This window comes from Sorex fumeus, unplaced genomic scaffold, assembly GCF_029834395.1.
Source record: "Sorex fumeus unplaced genomic scaffold, SorFum_2.1 ptg000037l, whole genome shotgun sequence".
NCBI lineage: Eukaryota > Metazoa > Chordata > Mammalia > Eulipotyphla > Soricidae > Sorex > Sorex fumeus.
Genome location: NW_026606094.1, coordinates 25,919,243 through 25,937,914, shown reverse-complemented (window position 1 = coordinate 25,937,914; position 18,672 = coordinate 25,919,243). Strand labels below are relative to the sequence as shown.

The 18,672-nt window shown below is 48.5% G+C and overlaps 1 protein-coding gene across 1 annotated transcript in view; it reads left to right on the top strand.

Moving 5' to 3' along the window:
* CDHR3 (cadherin related family member 3) overlaps window positions 1-18,672 on the top strand; it is a 74,675-nt gene that overhangs the window by 20,829 nt on the left and 35,174 nt on the right. Inside the window, 4 exon segments of the mRNA XM_056118506.1 lie at window positions 924-1,089; window positions 2,602-2,699; window positions 12,389-12,483; window positions 13,306-13,410. Of these exon segments, the coding sequence (XP_055974481.1) occupies window positions 924-1,089; window positions 2,602-2,699; window positions 12,389-12,483; window positions 13,306-13,410 (464 nt within the window).

Below are 18,672 nucleotides of genomic sequence, written 5' to 3'. Positions count from 1 at the left end.
ACTCATGCGCTATCACATGAGCTGTCTCTCTGGCCTGGTAAATTTGGTGCACTTTTCGTGGTGGAGGAGGGGTTTTTGGTCACTCCCACTGTTGCTGAGAGCCTGTTCTTGGCTATGTGCTCAGAGTGACACCTAGAGATGCTCAGGAGACTGTATGTGTTGCTGAGGATTTGAGCCAGGGTCCTGACCACTGCAGCCACACTTTATCTACTTTGAAGCTCTGTTTTTTAAATAAGCTCTCCTCAGCAACACTCAAGATCCTGGCAGCACTCAGCCAGATGGCTTGGCACTCAGGCCCAGCAGTGGGGTGTTGCTCCGGACGGGGGGTAGGAGGACACACAGAGCTGTACCCAGTGCCCTGGAGTCATGATTGACCTGGGCCACTTACATCAAGAAAGGGACTCCACTCTTTTTTTTTTTTTTTGGCTTTTTTGGGTCATACCCGGCCCCGGCGATGCTCAGGGGGCTACTCTTGGCTTTTCACTCAGGAATTACTCCTGGTGATGCTCGGGGGACCATGTGGGATGCTGGGAATCGAACCCGTGTCGGCTGCGTGCAAGGCAAATGCCCTACCCACTGTACTATTGCTCCAGCCTCTCCACTCTTTTTAGCTATTTCCTTAGCCCTGGGTGATAGGTTTCTTTCCATTATTAGGCTGTTCAGCTCTAGTCAGTAGAGCCAGACCATCTTGTGAATATTTCCTTCTTTCCTAAAAGCAGCAAATGCGAGAGTCCCTGTGGTGAGGTGTTGTGGGGCTCATGTTGGAGGGACTAAGGCAAACAACAGGTCCCTCTGACACTGAGTGGCGGATGGTTTCCAGGAGGCTGGCTGCTTCCTTCCTAGAAAAATCCCTTTGCAAAATGCGTGCATGCTAAACAGAGGCTCCTTTTCATGACTGCTAAGAATTTCGCCTTTGTTTTTAGGTTGTCACCACTGGGAAGGAACAACTGGATTTTGAAACAGGACCAAACATATTTGATTTGCAGATTTATGTGAAAGATGACGTGCAGGTGACTGACCTACAGGTCTTGACCGTCCAAGTGACCGACGTCAACGAACCACCGTGGTTTCTGGGTAACTTGGCAAAAGGTAAGCTCACTGGGGTGTGCAATGTAGTCCAGACGGTGGGACCAGGGAGGACCCCCGGGACAGAGCAACACAGCAAAGTAAATAAACGAGCATCTGTTTCCCCGGGAAAGGCAGCTGCTTAATGAGCAAGAGGAAAGCAAACACCTTCAGCCCATCACAACATCCCAAAAATGGACAAAGTCCTTCACTGGTGCAGTTTCTCTGGGCACCTCCCCCAGGTGTCAGGAGGAATTGGAGGTTGGAATTCTCAAGAAAGACGGGTCAAACCCACTCTAGGCCCATCTGAGTGTGCTGGTCATTACTGAATTTATTCATTCTCCCTGTGAATGCTTACTTCTGTACTACTGGGCCCAAGCCTGTGACATGGATTCCATCCTTGTGTCAACTAGTCATGTGTTCTTTTCCCATGGAGGTGGAAACACCTGGTGAGGAGATCTCAGGGTTGGGCAAACACTGCATGGGGAGCTTCCAGAAGCTGAGAAGGCAGAACACTGATGAGATCCCGAGACTGTGTAGAAAGTCGCCCCTGGGACAGGGGTTTCATGGCCAACAGAGCGCCACTAGGGAACTGGATGTACTGACACCCCCAAGGTCTATAGGTTCAGTCCAAGTTCTCTCTGAATAAGTAACTGTATGAACAAATATCTCTACTTGAATGTCCAGCATGCATCTGTAATACAGTGATTTGTCATGAGAACTATAGCATTCATCTTCACCCCCTTTCCTAACACAGCTCCTAATTCCATTTCTTTAGAGAAAGACATGTCTTATGTGAATCAGGGGCCTTGACAGATGCTCTTGCGTGAGGTCAGGCTGGGGATGGGTTTCCAGGAGAGCCCACCATGCTTTATGCTCCTCCCTGCTTCCTCTGTTCTGCCTGTAGGCCTTTCATTTCAGTGGTTCATCTCTGCTGGGGGCTGAGTGTTCTTTGGAAGTCTGTCTTATGTAGTTTGAGAGAAAAATCTGAATATTCAAGTGGGTCTGGTACTTGGAGAAATTTCTACCCCAGGTTGCTTCCCAACTCTCTGTTCTCAACATGTCCCTTAGCCCTACCATTGACAATAACTTAGATTAGTGTTTCTCAATTGGGGTCCATACATTTTCCCCACCTTCCCCTCTCCATACCCTCCCATGATTCTCCAAGGCAGGGGGTGCTACAGGTAAAAAATCACATAAATAGAGAATCATGACATGAGGCTAGGGGACCAACTGGTAAGGCAAGGGGTGGGGGGCAAGGTCAGAAAAAGTTTGAGAAACACTAGTCACTTCTCAAGGGAAGGACCCAGTGGAAACTTGTTACCTATTGACCAATCCTAGTGCTGAAAGATTCCTATCAACCTACCTGTGTGCAGTGACCATATGTCTTCCCATGGTCTCCATCATTGCTGCCTCCAGCCTCCAAGGCCAACATGCCTTGTTCTTTATGGCTGGGGGCTTCTGCCCTGGTTTGGAAATGCCCTTCATGCTTTTGTCTAACAGTATCTTTCTTATCCCACCTCGTTGCTGGTGTAGGTCTAAACCTCTACATAACGGAAGGCACCAGTCCTGGGTTCATTTACCAGCTTGAGGCCTTTGATCCGGAAGACACGAGCCGAAACATACCTCTCAGTGTAAGTCTCCTTGTGAAGCTGAGGACAGGACTGCCCAGTGGTCAAAGGAGCCTCCCGGGAATGTGAGGGCAGGTGCCTGGGAGGAATATACTCTCCAAGCCAAAGCAGGGGACCCAGGGTGGCTGAAATGGGTGACAGGCTCTGAAGACATGACTGAGGTTGGATTTTGGTGTGATCTCAGACAGGTTCTTAACCTCTCCGAGATTTCTTTTCTTTTCTTTCTTTCTTTCTTTTTTTTTTTTTGATCTTCACTATGGAGAAATAACAGTTGCTTCTAAAGTAGGAGGATTGTATCAGATAATGCACATCAAGCCACTTGACAGAGTCCTTGGTTTATTAGAAATTGCTCAGTATGTTTAAAGTTAAAGTTGCATGGTGTCTCACTAATAAAAATTAAAAAAATAATTTAATAAAGTTAAAGTTGCAAAAACTCCAACATTATCATTTGTTTGGGGAACTCCCAAGCAATGCTCAAGGACCCCAAGGCCACTCCCAGTGACTCCCAGCCAAACGCTTCAATGCTGAGGCCCAGCAATGAGGTGGTGCTTGGGCCCAGCAGTGCTGGGGCATAACAGTGGCTAACCTGATGGTACACGGAACCTGTGCAGTACTAGGAATCGAACCTAGGGGCTTCTGCATATGAGGTATGCACTCCAGTCTATGAGCTCTGTTCCCAATCCCTCTCACTGTTTTTAAGTAAACACAAAATGTGTACCTTAAAGGGAGGCATCAACACATTCTTTTCAAGAGATGAAGTTGGGGGCCACAGTGATAATACAGCATGTAGGGTGCTTGCTTGAACGCGGGTCCAATCCTTAGCACCCCTATAGTCTCCTGAGCCCCATAGAATTGAGAAGGCACACCCCTACCCCACCAAAAAATAGATGAAGTCAAGCTGCCTGAGGCCAAGTTTTTAAAAAGATAGAAGTCGGGCAGAGAGATAATACAGTGGGAGAGAGATAGTACAGTGGGCAGGGCCCTTGCGTTGCAGACAACTCTAGGTTCAATTCCCAGAGTCACAGATGCCCCCCCCCCCCGAGCACCATTAGGAGTGATGGCCGAGCACTGAGCCAGGTGTAAGCCATGAGTACAGTATGACATCCAACCCCACCCCTGCTTCACCTCCCAAACACACATATCAAAATCCATTTCTCAGGGCCCAGGAGCTGGTTTAGTTGCTAGACAGTTCAAACACATGGCCAGCATGTGTGAAATCTTAAGTTTGTCACCAGGCACCACCCAACCCTGAGCATCACTGAGTGAGTTTTCTGGAAAGCCAATTATAGAAGGAGGCAGGAGTGTGTTTCAAGTCTCGACTCCAATGTGCAAGGTACTGTACTCAGTCCTTGGCACTGTATGCCCAACACCCCCTCCAGCACCACTGGTTATGGCTGCTAGAGAAAAAAAAATCTCCCCCCTCCCCTAATTCTTTCATTTACCCATTCATTCAAGATATATTTGGTATTTGCATGAAGTCAATGAATATGCAAACACTTAATGGGTTCCAGACTCTGTACCAAGAACATTCTTATATTAGTTAGGCTGGTGTTGTCTGGAAATAACAGAAAAGTTAATTTGGGTGGCACCAGTGTGGAAGCTTTTTTTTGCTCTTAAAAGTCCAGAAGTCCAGATGGGAGTCCAGGGCAGACGCTGCCACGAGACATTTTGGCTCTGTCTTTCATTTTGTTCTTTTATCCAGAGTCTGATGATGGTCCTCTTTTTATTCACCTCATGGTTACAAGACAGCTGCTATACTTCTGAGATGTTACCCCTAAGTTCCAGCCCAGAGAGTGTGTGTGTGAGAGAGATTGCATGCTCACAAGGGAGAGAGGCCCCTCCACATCTAATACAGATGAGAGTGAACAAGGTCACGGGCCCTTTAAAAGCACCCCCAGGTTCCTGAGAGAGTTTCCCAGCCTCAGCAGGCTGCTTTGCATGCAGGAGGGCCCTGAGTACAGAGCCAGGAGTAGCCCGTGAGCACCCTCAGGCGTGGCTCAAAGCAAACAAAAATTAAAAGTTAAAACAACAACAGCAACAACAAACAGTCCCTACATGCTCCTTCAGAGGATGGGCAGGACCCAGAAGGCACCGATGCCATAGGCGTCTCCGTTAGGGCCCCAGAGCACCAGAGAGGCACTGCAGGCAGTCTAGGGCTGGGTTTAGCCGTGTTCGGGGAGGGGCTCCTTCAAGTTGCCAAGGAAAGCATTAATGAAGTTTTAACAGCGGTGCTGGAACTGGCAGTGAAGTCTGCAAAAGCGTGGAATGGAATCTAGAAGGAACCTTTCTCAGCCGAGAAAAAGGGACCACAGTATGGAGGAGCTCAATGCCTCACTGGCTCATTCTGGGTACTTGGTCAGGCTGAATGGCATCCTTCCCTCTGTACAGGGAGAAAGTGGCTGATGTACCCAACTTAACCAGGGCCGGGACTTTGAAAATCACAGGCATCCAGGTGTGATGTGATGGGCAGGGTTCTGGCTGTGAAGACCCAGGTGCTCTGAGTGCTGGGTGGCCTTCGAGTCGGTCTTCTGTGGGGGGGCTGGGATGGGCCTAGGGGGCTTACAGATTTGCCAGCTACTCTGGGCATTTTTGTTGAGAAAGGCATGGAACACTGACTTATGAATGTTTCCCCCAGGGTGTTCTGGTCCCTGCATGAGAACTGATGGTGGCTCTTTTGCCAATTCCTGAGGCTGAAAAGAGCACAGGGGCTGAAGTACCCGTTCAGTTCCTGGCACTGCATATGGTCTCCCAGCACCAGGGTTACTCCTAAGCCTAGAGCCAGGAGGAAGCCTTGAGTTGCACTAGATGTGGCTTCACTCCCACCCTTCCTAAGAATGGATGTGTATAAACATGTACATTGTACATTATTTAGACCAATGCTGTCCCACAGACTTGAGTGGTGCCTCTGTCACTGGGAACGTTTACCAGGCGCATCCAAGAACACAATGAGACAGTTTAGTGAATCGGAACAAGGTTCCACTCCACACAGTCTATCACCATTTTGACCTACAGTCGTTGTAAAGGAGTAACAGTTCATATCCTGTTCTCCTTGCATCTACTTACTTATAGCATTTTCTGTCTGACCTCCTGGCTTGCAGGGTGGACACAGGCTAGTGGCAGCTTCCATGTTAGACACAAGAGCTGGCTTTAGTGCCCCTCCCTGTGTACCTGTGTACCTTCTGTGACAAAGGGGTCCAGGGGGCGCTTGTCCACACTTCCACAGTGGGTTCAGAGCATGAAGACTGAGCACTCCTCTCGTTCCTGGGATTTCTTCTCTGAGTTCCCCTCCTCCTGCCCTTTCTCTACCTCCTGAAAGGAGGTGCTCCGAGACCCCTCCCTTCCCCCTCTGCTAGCAAATGGCCGGTGACTGCCGCAAAGCCTCCTCTGAGACCCAAAGGACGTTAATCAGTTTCGCAGCTGGAGGCAAAGTGATCTAGTATAGCAATTCCTCCATCAGGGGTTTACTCCCAGCCTTTCCATTAGGGAAGGACTCTTGCATAAAGTAAAATATGCTTTGTCTTCACCGGGGTAGACAAAGGATTAAATTAAAAGAGCAATAACCTTGCTACTGGCAGGGTTTCTGGGAGGGCAGCAGGGGAAATAATTCTCTCTCTTTGCTTCTTCTGGCTAAGGGTTCTGGGCAGGAGGTGCTTTGCGGTTTTTCGGGATTGAAGTAAGGGTCCTGTGCCTCACAGAGTCTGATCTGGGCTGGCATCGCCTGTGCATCAAGCAGCCCCTTTATGCTGATCTGAGAAGGAAGTGAGGTGGTGGCTTGTTCCAGCGCCTCTAGTGAGAACCCAGATCTCCTGACCCAGCAGCTGCTCATCTGCTTCTACCCTGTTCTTGCTCATTCTGCCCTAGGTGTCTCCCTTTCTTTGCGCCGTGACAGTGCTCTTCCTGTTCCTTAGGTATCCCCAGCACCTGTACCCACAACCCTCACTCACTCCACTCGGTGGCCCCACCCCCATCTGCCTGCTAGCTGGTTAAGTCACCACCCAAAGACTGCAAAATGCTTTCCATTCCACATTTCCGTTTAAAAGAGCTCAAGCAGCTGAGGGGGTTTCTAGGCAGTACTAGACCACCTTACCCAGTGATGTCTGTGTGCCAGAAGAGCTCCTTTTTATTTATTTTGCTTTGGGGGCCACACCCGGTGGTACTCAGGGCTTACTCCTGGCTCTGTGCTCAGGGATCATTGCTGGCAGACTCAGGGGACCATATGGGGTTTGAGATATTGAATCCAGGCTGGCCACATGCAAGGCAAGCACCCTACCCACTGTACGATCACACTAGCCTGGAAGAGCTACCTTCTTGACTTGATGGGGATTATAATCATCCTCAAATCAGAGAAACCTGGATCAAAGAGCAGGACCCAGGCTGCTCATCGACAAAAGTGGACAGAGCATGGGGATCAGCTGTCAGGATGGATGATATAGGAAAGCAATTTGCATGTAGAAACCTGGCTTTTCTTAAAAACATTCAAATACCTGCCTACAGCCCACTTAGCTCACCCTCACAGTACAGTACAAGCAGTCACGGTTTGCATTAATTTGCTCTCGCTCTCCTTCTCCCTCTCTCTCTCTCTCTCTCTCTCTCTCTCTCTCTCTCTCTCTCTCTCTCTCGTAGGGTGATGTTTTTCTCCTAGAAACTCTCCTCCTCTGAGTTGGGATTAGGAGGATGGTTGTGGGTTGGGGGGAGCAGATTTGAGGCTTTTGCAAAATATTCAGCTGAAACTGAAAAATAGTCACAGGAGTGTGGCACTGAATTTAGAGTGGGGCTAGAGCACAGTTGGGAGATAATGCCGTGTGCTGTGGAGGGAAGAGCCTCTGTGATTTATAGACTCCTTGTGACTCAAGCATTGAGAATGGGTCCTTCTCTGTCTTTTTCTGTCTGTTTTTGTCTCTGTCTCTGTCTCTCTCTGTCTCTGTCTCTCTCTGTCTCTCTCTCTCTCTCTCTTTCTCTCTCTCTCTCTCTCAAATTTGGCTGGGGTGGCCTGGAAACTTCTAGAACGGCTCTGTTCTTAGGAAGCTGAATTCCTGTTGCCAGATTCCATTGCAGGCCTGAGAGCAGCTAATGATTGCAAACAAGCACGGGTTGAATCATGATCAGCCTCTGACTGCAACTGCAGAGAAGGCGCTGCAGGAGGCCACGTGGCTGCCCAGAAGAGCCTGACCTTTCCGAAAACTGGACTGCTTCCCTCCCCCCTCCTCTTCACACCAGTGCCCCCTGAAAGCGAGCACTGGGGCAGGGAGCTGGGCTCCTGACTCTTACACGAATGCTTTATGTCCATGCTGTCAGGGGCTGCAAATAGAGAAACTCGGGTGATGGTGAAGGAATATTCTCAGAGGGAAAGCCAGGGAGCCTGTCTGAGGAGCATTTGTTAACGCGATTGATCTGATTACTCAGAATTGATCTGATTACTAAGGACTTTTCTTTGCCAGTCCTGGAGCAGAGAGGGGCTGGAGCTGCTTTTCATTCTATTTAATTTCTGTTTTCCAAGAATGAATATCAAGGGAGCAGCTTTGATTAAACAAGCCTTTAAAAAGGGGAGAGAATGCCAGGTTTTACAGAAAGCTTTACTGAGGTGCTGGCAAATGGCCACACAACACAATATTTTTAGTCTATGGATATTATCTCCTCTCTAACTACAAAACTGCGATTCCCATTAACACATGCCTGTAGGTTCAGGGATAAAGGAAATTAGCATGGTGCTAGAAGGAAGAAAAAAAAGAAAGAAAGAATTCAATTCCAGGCTAGCCGTCTCCTAACAGGAAAGAAAAAGAAAATTCCTGTGTTCCTGGTTATACAGTTTTTCACCCTTTTTATCTGCTGTTTTTTTTCTTTCTTGCTGTGCCTGGAGGCAGAACTCAACAAGATTTCAGACCCAAATTTTAGATCCAATTTCAGACCTAGTATTACCAAATAAAACTGATCTCTTAAAAAAAAAAAAAAGAATTTGGCAAGATGTTTTGTTGTTGTTGTTATTTCTTTAAATTTTACTTTAAGATTCCTTTTGTTTGGTTGGTTGGTTGGGGGCCCTACCTAGCTGTGTTTAAGTCTTGTTTCTGGTTCTGTGCTCAGGGATCATGCCTAGTGGTGATCAGGGAACCATCTGTTGTAATACTGGGGATCTAACGGGGGGCAACCACAGGCAATGCAAGTGCCTTAACCCCTGTACTTTCTCTCCAGCCCATTGTTTCATTTCTACAGGAAATGAGCAAGAAAATCCCCATATATAACTATTTAGCTATTGTTTTTGGGGGGACCACATGCAATAATGTTTTGGGGCAGCTTTTGACTCTGCTCAGGAGGAACCCTGGTGATACTCAGGGAACCCTATGTGACACTAAGGATTTGAACTGGGGTCTGCCAGTCTTATCTCCTGTACTATCTCTTTAGCTTCCCCCCATATGTACCATTTTAAAAAGATTAATGGAGCAGGTACTGTGTGTTCAGTACAGGAAAGAGCAGTGAGTGATATGAAACCCTTCCCTTGCAACTTTTAGGTTCCAATTCCGTGGTAGTAGTTACCATACACTGAGAACTTTCCACATGTGACCGTTGTTCTAGCTCTAATGTGAGAACCGCAGGGGGTCCCCATTTTTATTTTACTCTTGACTAGCCCTCATGGCTGGAACCTGAATAGAGAACCCACAGTTGGACTCCACAGAGCTCGCACTTAACTCAATGGCTCCAATTCATTGTCTTCTACTCCAGACAGAGCTAAAAGGACTTGTCCCTAGTTCATCCTCGCCTGTATTCTGAATGCCTCTCGCCCTTTTAGAATGCCTCTCCTGCATCTTCAGGGCTTTCCCCACCACATTGACCATAAGCTTGTGGAGAGCAACGTCTAGCTGACATTTCCATAGCTACTGACTGGACACTGTTTGAGACCAACCAGAACTGAGACCCAGCTTCTACAGCTTTTACAGTAGCTCTGTAAAAAAAAAAAAAAAAAAAAAAAAAAAAAGCCATCCTGGTTCAGGCACATATCACAACTGCCCCCCCAGGGCCTGTGTTCTAGTACATCCAGCTTAAGCCAGACATCTCTAGTTATGAAGGGATTATTTTCTGAGAGGCACAGGACTGCTCTGACAACAGGCAGAAAGCTGGCTGCGAGTCAGTGGGGGGCCTTGGGATTTAAGCATGCTGCTCTGAAGGGTCTCTTAGGCGATTTATAGCTTGGGGAGATGGGAGAAGGATGCTTCTTAGAATTGTTAAAATATTCCCTCTTCAAAACAACGTGGGGGAGGGGCCGAGACATAGTCTAGGGGTGAAGGCATTTGTCTCGTATTCAATCAGCCCATAATTCAATCCTTGGTATCATGTATAGGCCCCTGAGCATTACCAGGAGTAGCACTGTCCACTATAGCACTGTCCTCCCGTTGTTCATTGATTTGCTCGAACGGGCACCAGTAAGGTCTCCATTGTGAGATTTGTTTTTATTGTTTTTGGCATATTGAATATGCCATGGGGAGCTTGTCTGGCTCTGCCGTGTGAGAGGGATACTCTCGGTAGCTTGCCGGGCTCTCCGAGAGGGATGGAGGAAGTGAACCTGGGTCGGCTGTGTGCAAGGCCGTGCTATTGCTGTGCTATTGCTTCAGCTATTGCTCCAGCCCATTATCAGGAGTAAATTCCTTAAAATGGAGCCAGGACTAAGACCTGAGCCCAGTCGGAGGTGGCCCCAAAGCCGAAACAAACAAACAAACAAACAAAAAAAAAACAGTCAGGAATCAACCTAAACGAACAAGAAAGACTTCGTCAAATAACCACCTACAGTTAGGATCTGTTCCATTATTAACCAACCAGCCTGTAAAATCAGATTTGAGGACATTGGGAAATATTGAAGCTATCAAAGAAAAGAAAGAGGCATTATAATTTTGATTAGAACATCATCTCAGTTTTTTTTCTGAGGGCATTTGGGTAGAAAAGAAAAGAAACCTATTATGAACATGATGAGATTTCACAGGTGACTAATATTAGGTTTCCTTTTTTATATGTTTCTGTCTTTATCAATTTCCATACAAAATTGTTCATTACCGCTAGAAAGGTGTTATTAAAAAATAAGTGGAAGGTAAACACTTTAACGATGGTTTTTAAAATCTTCTGAGAGTGCTAAAGGAGACCTCTGATCTCTCTGCTATGTTTTCCTCACTCTTCTCTGGTGGGAGGCTCAGTTATGATCACAGCCCAGCAAACGCCTGGGGTGGAACCCTTGGCTGGCGGCTCCTTTGATTCTAAACTTCAGGGACTGTACTCTGGGGGCACACCGTCCCCCGATGATCTGATCCAGAGATCTGAGACCTGGAGGAGAGCCCATCCTTCAACCTAGTAGGAAAGAATTAAACCTTCTAACCTGAAAGTTCTTTGGAACAAAAAAGGATAGAAATGTGGGTGTCTTTCGTGTTGCTCTGCCCTTTCACATTTTACAGCGTGTGACTTTCAGCTCATTCCCAGTATGCAAGAGCCGTTGGTGGTATCCCTCATAAATGACACACCAGGAAGGGGCTCTTCTTAGATCTTGTGCTGAGGAAAGCATTTCTTCTTCTTCCCCTCGCCCCTGCCATATCTGTTCATTATTCTTTATCATAAGAAGCTATCTTTAGCTCAAAGATTCATGCTTTATAATCTAGGCATTCCTGTGAGTAACAAATCTCTACAGAAATCAACCCAAACAAATTTTTCCAAATCACTTTGCACTGAGAAAGATACCAGCCCTCCTCATGTCCTTAATTTTTTTTTTATGGAGCCATTATTTTTCATCTGTTTTCCTTCCTGGTCCAGGCACACACAACTTGGAGATGGCTGCGACTCCCCAAGCATATACAATATTGTATCTATGCTCCAACAATACAAAATCACAGTTCTTTGTCTGAAGACCACATATTTGGGGTTTTGCCAAAACATTGAGAAAATGTAGTAGATTTTCTTTTTCATCCTTCCAGCAGGATCCATTTCCTCTCACCCAGGTCTTGCTTCTGCTTTGTTGATTCCTTCTTGGAAGCAAGGGAGCATCTGGTATAGCATGGGGGGTGGGAGGTATTGTGGCCATAAAGAAAAACATCAATGGTGCCCAGGCTCTATGCTCGAGAATCACTCCTGGCAGTGCTGAGGGACCATATAAGGTGCTAAGGACTGAATTGGGTCAGCTGCATGCCTCACCCACCATACTATCTCTCCAGCCCCTTAAAATATCCTTTAAGAATAGAGACCAAATCTGACTGGCTTAGTTTCACCCCATTAATATTCTTTGGTAGCAGTGATTCAACCAGGTTGGTTAAAGTCAACACAAAAACCAAAGCCAGGAATGTCCTAGGAAGTAGAAGGGCAATTCCAGTGACATATAGGAGGTTGAATTTCTAGACAGAAAGTTGGTCATTAAAGAAATGGTCATTCAATAAACAGCTTCTCAGGGTGTGTCCAATGAAGGGCAGTGACTCAGACCAACAGATCCAAATACTTCATGACTCAGAATCCACAAAGTCTATGACCTTCCCATTTGAAGCTCATTTTGGTGCATCAAGAATGTTGCATAAAAATTTGTAAGTCTATAACTATACCTCATGGTGTTTCACTAATTAAAAAAAAAAAGAATGTTGCGTGGATCCAGAATATCAAATAGCCACTGAACCAAGCCATCTCTGAGAAGATGCATTAAAGGTGCTTAATTGCATGCCTTTTTTTCTCTCTCTCAGTATTTCCTGGTTTCTCCCGTAAACAACTTCAATGTGTCTGCAGATGGGACCCTCTTCTCCACAACAACATTCGACTTTGAAGTGGGACCCAACAGGTAGCCTTTGCCAATCTTGTGGGAAGTGCTTTTTACCTGAAGGTCGGTCAAGAGCAGACATAGAGTAGAGTGCATCTTTTGGGCACTGAACCTCCCCGTTCAGTTCGGAGGACAGTGAGCCCTCCGAGATAGAAGGAACAAAGTAGTGAGCTGGAAGGCCTCCATTCCTAAAACTTTACCTCCAGAAAATCCAAACCAAGGTGAGGAGGAAGGCTCCCAAAGCCTCTGGAGGTGCCCTTCTGGCACTGGAGAGGCGGCAGGATGCAGGGCTTGAGAAGGGAGGTGCCGTCAGCCAGGCTGGAGGCTAGAAACACCGAGGCTGGGGGGCAACCCAGGTGTGCTTCCTGGCTCCTGACCCTGCTCAGGTTGTAAGAACCTGGCTCATCTAGTGAGGCCCACAGGAGAGAGTGTGGCCAGGGCAGGCACGCTCTGTGAGAGGATGGGGCTATGGGTGTGGGATGGAGACATGAGCTTTAGACGTAGAGAAAGAAGGCAGTGTTGGGGTTGGACAGATAGCACAGTGGGTAGGGCGTTTGCCTTGCATGCTGCCGAGTCGGGTTCAATTCCCAGCATCCCATATGGTTCCCTGAGCACCACGAGGAGTAATTCCTGAGTGCAGAGCCAGGAGAAACCCCTGTGCAACGCCAGGTATGACCTAAAAAGAAAAAAAAAAAAAAAAAAAGAAGAAGGCAGTGGGTCTGGCTTGGGAGCCCTCAGCTGGCGGGGAGGTGCTAGTCAGAGAGGGGACAGGATCTTGCCTTCTTCCTCCCACCTGTGGTGTAGGAGAGCTTGACTCTCTCCCTGGCTATATTTCCCTGGCAGTTACCATCTCCCTGCGGAAGTGAGGGACAGCCAAGGGCTCAGAGCTTCCGCAGACATCCAAGTGACCATCGTTAATATCAACGATGAGCGCCCCCGCTTTACCAGGTAGGTGTTGCCGCTCAGGTGGCTTGGCTGCGCCACAACAGACACAGCTTCTGGCAGATGGGAGACCAAGGAGGGCTCAAAGGCCCAAGGTCTCTCTCTCTCTCTCTCTCTCTCTCTCTCTCTCTCTCTCTCTCTCTCTCATTTTTGGGCCACACCCAGCAGTGCTCAGGGATGGCTCCTAGCTCTACACTCAGAAATTACTATTGGCAATGTACATGCTCAGGCAATGTACATAGGATGCTGAGGATTGAACTCAGATCAGCTGTATGTTAGGTAAGTGCTCTGCTCACTGTCCTATCACTCCGGCCACTCCTTTGTGTCTTTCATCTGGGCCTCCAGACACCCCTTATTCACCTCTGTGCCCCATGCCTCCACACCCACATGCACATGAGACTGTGGTTCTGGTGGACAAGGGGTGCGGTAGAGGTGCAGCTGTGTTCAGGGGGAGTGAAGATAAGGAGGTGCTTTCAGAAGTGAGTTATGGTGAGGATAAGCGCAGACTCCCTGAGTGCCTGAGCCTCAGCCCTGGACTGAGGAGTCGGGGCCAGGGAAAAGGTTCTGTGGGGCCTCAGAAGCTGCCCCGTTGCCCTCTGTTGTATACGCTAAAGTTTCTTCCTGTCACTGGGGATGCAAGACACATCTGGCAGTTTCAGCATCCACAGAGTTGAGGAATGAAAGCAGATGTGATGGCAAACCTATGCAAGGCATGCAGTAGCCCCCACCAACACAGGGCACAAAAAAAAGCCCTAGCCTGCGACCGATGGAGAATTGAGGAGGGGATGACAGCATCCTGGACCAGGATCTCACCCCCTGCAAACCGCTTGGCTCCCAAACTCTGCATGCTCCCTTCCTGGAATCAGACACGAGGAATGGGGCAGAGTCACCTGCCTGGGTGCACTGATGACTGGGCTAGATTCAACTCGGGAGCCCTTGCCAGCAAAAGGAAGGAGGCAGAATGCTGGCGAGAGCACGCTCATGTTGGGAGATGGGAAGGCCAGTTCCACATTCCTGGATCGGCCCGGTGCCGTTTGGCAAAGCATGTCACTGCCGTACCACTTCTGGACATGCTGTGGAGTCAGCGGTTCCTCGTGGGGTGCTCCTGTGCAGCCTGGCCCAGCACTCACAGCCCGTGGTCTGCTGCTCTGAGGATGCTGCAGTATGTTTCTGCTGACGGGGCTCCTCCAAGGCAGTTTATAAATAGTTGTGACATTGGAGCCCAGATCCAGATTCCAGTACTGGCCCACACAACACAAGCACTTCATTATAAAACCCCCAAAGGAGGAGCTGGCCAGCAGACCACCACCCAGCCCAGTGGCTCTTGGGACCCAGGCCCCACAGAAGCAACCTGCTAATCCACTCACAGACACCCCCATCTCCTGAGCTCTGGGCCGCTGCCCACAATAGTCCAATAAGGCAAGCCAAGGAGGGAAGGGGTGAAGGAACAGGAACACGCTATGGAAGTGGAGTGTAAACCTGGGCTAAACCTATGTCCATGGGCTGGGATGCAGAAACAGGGATGTTCCATGGACTGGGGAGAGAGGCAGGAGGACAGCCGGTGCTCCAAGACTGGACTGAGTTTTTGTCCATGAACCGGGAGCACTCGTTGCCAGCAGGGTCACTTTCTTCCTTTGGTTACTGGGAGCAGGATCCAAACACTCCTGACAAAGTGCTCAGATGCCCACCCGCCTTCACACCCTCATTCTGGCTTCTCTGTCCGTGTGCCAGTTCTAATCTACCCATCCCTCCCTGCCCCTTGGCCAGAACTACTCTCCCTTTGATCTCAGGTGGTCTCTGACATTTGAATGCTTTACAGGCTCACACCAGGTGTTTGAGGGGCCCTGCTGTGAGGAAACCTGAACACTTGACTGTGGAAAGCACATGACTCCCCTCAGCTCACATCCTGGCAAGCTCAGCCCTGGCTGTTTCTGCAGAGCTCTGTGTTTCAAAGGAGGGTGGCAGGTCTTTCTTTCCTCTTTTTAAAAAATGGATGCCCTGGACTATTCAGTCTTGCATCTGGCAGTGCAGACCTACTTTCTGAGCCTCCTGAACCCTCACTTATAAGACAGAAACATCATGGTTATCATCAGGATTCACTCCCACAAGCATGACCATTGGCTCTTGCCTGCACTGTGTCCAGGCTTTGATGCTCTATTCAGTGGTAAGGGGGTGAAGGGTGTGGGGAGGGAAGAGGGCGTCAGAGCTTCAGTCTATCGATACACTATGGGGTTCCTATGCTTTAAGCAGAACATGACTCTAGTCTGAAGGAAACACTTATATTGAATAGTGTTTTATACATATCTGGGGTTCTTGGATCCCCCCAAATTCAATCAAGGATTTTTTCCCTTCTGCTGCACTCAGTAGCAGGTCAGTCAAGGAGAGTTTATTTTTACAACCAAGGAGCTGGCCTTTGCCCACAGCCTGATAGTCCCTGTTACTGGGCTCTGCTTCCCCATAGGACTCGGTGTGGACATCACAAGCCTGCAGAGCTGGTCTCTGCACAGCAGCATGGCTGATGGCTGGAGCCAGTGCATGCTGTTTGTGGGGGCTGCTCCATGCATGGCAGGATGTCCAGCAGCATCCCTGCCTCTATGCCCTAGGGGCCAGCAGCATCTCCCTTCCCTGGTTTGACAAGTGGGAGAGGTCTCCAGACACAGCCCACCCCACTGAAAACCCACTGAGGGGTGGGCTGTGCCCTCAGTGGGGCTGCCAGCCTATGGCGGTCCCTACTGGTTGGTGAGTCCTTACAAAAGTGTTCCTCAGATCCCTACGTGGGGCAGGGGAAGCAGCTCAGTGGAAGTGCACTTGTTTTGCATCTGTGAGACCCTGGGTTCAATCCCCAGCAATCTCCGTTAGTGGAACTCAGACCGTGAAGTACACGCAAGTTTCTGAGTAGCTTGTAAGAATGCAGAGCCCCACCTGAGATCTGCATGTGATCTGACACTTGGAGAATCTGTTAGAAATGCACACTCTGCCAGAGAGATGGCACCATGAGGTGCTTGCCTTGTATGCGACTGACCCAGGTTTGATTCCCAATACCCCATATGGCCCCCCAATCACTTCCAGGGCTCACACCTGTGCCCAGAACAAAGAATATGCCCTGATTCCCAGGTGTGCTTCCCAAACAAATAAAACCAAAATGCATGGGCCAGGCCAGGAGGCTGTGAATGCCCGCAGGTATCTGAGTACTTTGTCTGAAGTGAATGGCTCCTGCTCGTAGAAACCAATGGAAAAAGTGACCCTGCTAGAAGGGAGAGCTCTCAGGCCAGGCCAGGGCAGAGGTTCAGTCCAGTCTTCTCCCTTCTTCTGATGTCGGTGGGCCCCATAGGTGGCTTATGTGAAGTGGGGAGGAGAAAGACCATCACTTTCTCCCCATCTGCCTGTGTCACCTGGGACCCAGGGTTACTGGGTTCTTGTCTCGCCTGACAGAAAAAAAATTTCAGTGAAGTGAAACAGATTTTATTTGGTGGTTTTGAAGGGAAGGAGGAAGAGAAAGTGGGAGAGAGTAGACGGTAATGTGCTCAAGAGAGAACGCGGGCTCTTGGACTAACATATCTGTGCCCCAAACTTCAGAGATCCCCTACATACATCCCAGCATTAGGCACGAAACTTTTTAAGAGAGGAGATTCTTTTTAAGAGAGGAGATTTGGGTAACACATGTGCTTGGGCCCCACATGTGTGTTCAGCTATGTGGATGCAAGCAGCATATGGGTGCTCTTTCTTTGTTCAAGGTGGCCTTTATAGGGTTTCTCCAACCTGCTCCCATGTGGGGCTTATCCCTAGGTCAAAGTCCTTTGCTAAGGAGGTTACAAGGTGTTTGGGAGTGGCGAAGGTCTTCTTTGAAATTCCTTTCCTGGCCATTTTTTCCTGCTGGAGCTTGGGTGGGGGAGGGTGTCCAGCTTTCTCTGCTTGTTGTTGGCGTGTTGTTGGCGCCAGGTCAGGGTCTTCTCAGGCCTTAGTTCCTGTTTTCTGCAAGGTTGGCTATTGCAACTTCAGGGCTATTACTTCCCAGGAAATTTATTGCCATTGCCTTGGGAAGGGGCCTTCCCTATCTGCCTGCCTGCTTACATCACTTCCATGGCATGTTCTTGTTCTTGCATCCCTCCCTTCCTTGGTTCGTCCACATTTGTATAACTGACCCATTATGGGTAGTGACAGAGAGATCCTGAGACAGGGCAGGGAGTGGGGTGGGTGGTGTCTGTGAGGGAGCAGTTTAGCTCACTGCTTCCAAGGGACCCTGGGTGTGGAGAGCCCAGGGCCCAGGGTAGGCTATTGGACTAAGATCCCTGTGCCCCCAGTAATGGGCTGTACCTGTGAAAGTTCATCTCATAATTGAGGGGCCAACCTAGGAGTTGAGGAGGAGCTCTAACGGTCCCAAGATTACAGCTCCAGCTGCATTTCCCTCTCCTCTTTCCTTTCTCTGGCCTCCCTGCCCTTCAGGAGTGATGAGACAGGTCACAAAGAAACAATCACGCAAATAGGACACAACAACTCTGTTTAAAGAAGTTGGAAAATGCCACCTTAAGAAATCTCTAACATTAGTCATTAAAACATTTCACTTGGGCTGGGAAGATAGTACAGTGGGTAGAACACTTGCCTTGTGAGTGGCCAACCCAGCCTTGATTTCCAGCACTGCATGGTCCTACAAGCCCTGGCAGCAGATGCTCCTGAGCACAGAGCCAGTAAATCCTGAATACCACCAGGTGTGGCCCAAAACCAAGCTATCTTTTTTTATAATTAGTTTGCAATGTAGCAGAATTTCAGAAATATGGCATAATCCCTTTACATGTATGTAAGACTCACCCTCCCCACCAGAATATCCCAGTGCCCCTCCACCACCAAAAGATACCTTTCCTCATCCCTCATATCCAGTCCCCATTCCCTTCAGTAGCTACCATAGTTTTCACTGACTCTAAGAGTTAGTTTTGTTCGATTTTGCCAATTTATTTGCCTGAGTAATATTCCACCTATAGGTAAAAACATCTGACCGTTATCTTTATTTCCTTATATCACTACATGCTCTATCCATATTATGTAAAAGAACACAGTTTCATCTTTTATTTTGGTGGGGTGGGTAGGGGCTGGGCCATACCCGACAGTGCTCAGGTCTTACCCCTCGCTCTGGGCTCTGGGATCACTCTTAGAAGTGCTCAAGTGATCAGTACCAGCGATCAAACTCAGGTTGGCCACATGCAATGTAAGCGCCTTAGCTGCCGTATTATCTCTCTGAACACTCAATTGCATCTTTTGAACAGCAGAGAAGTA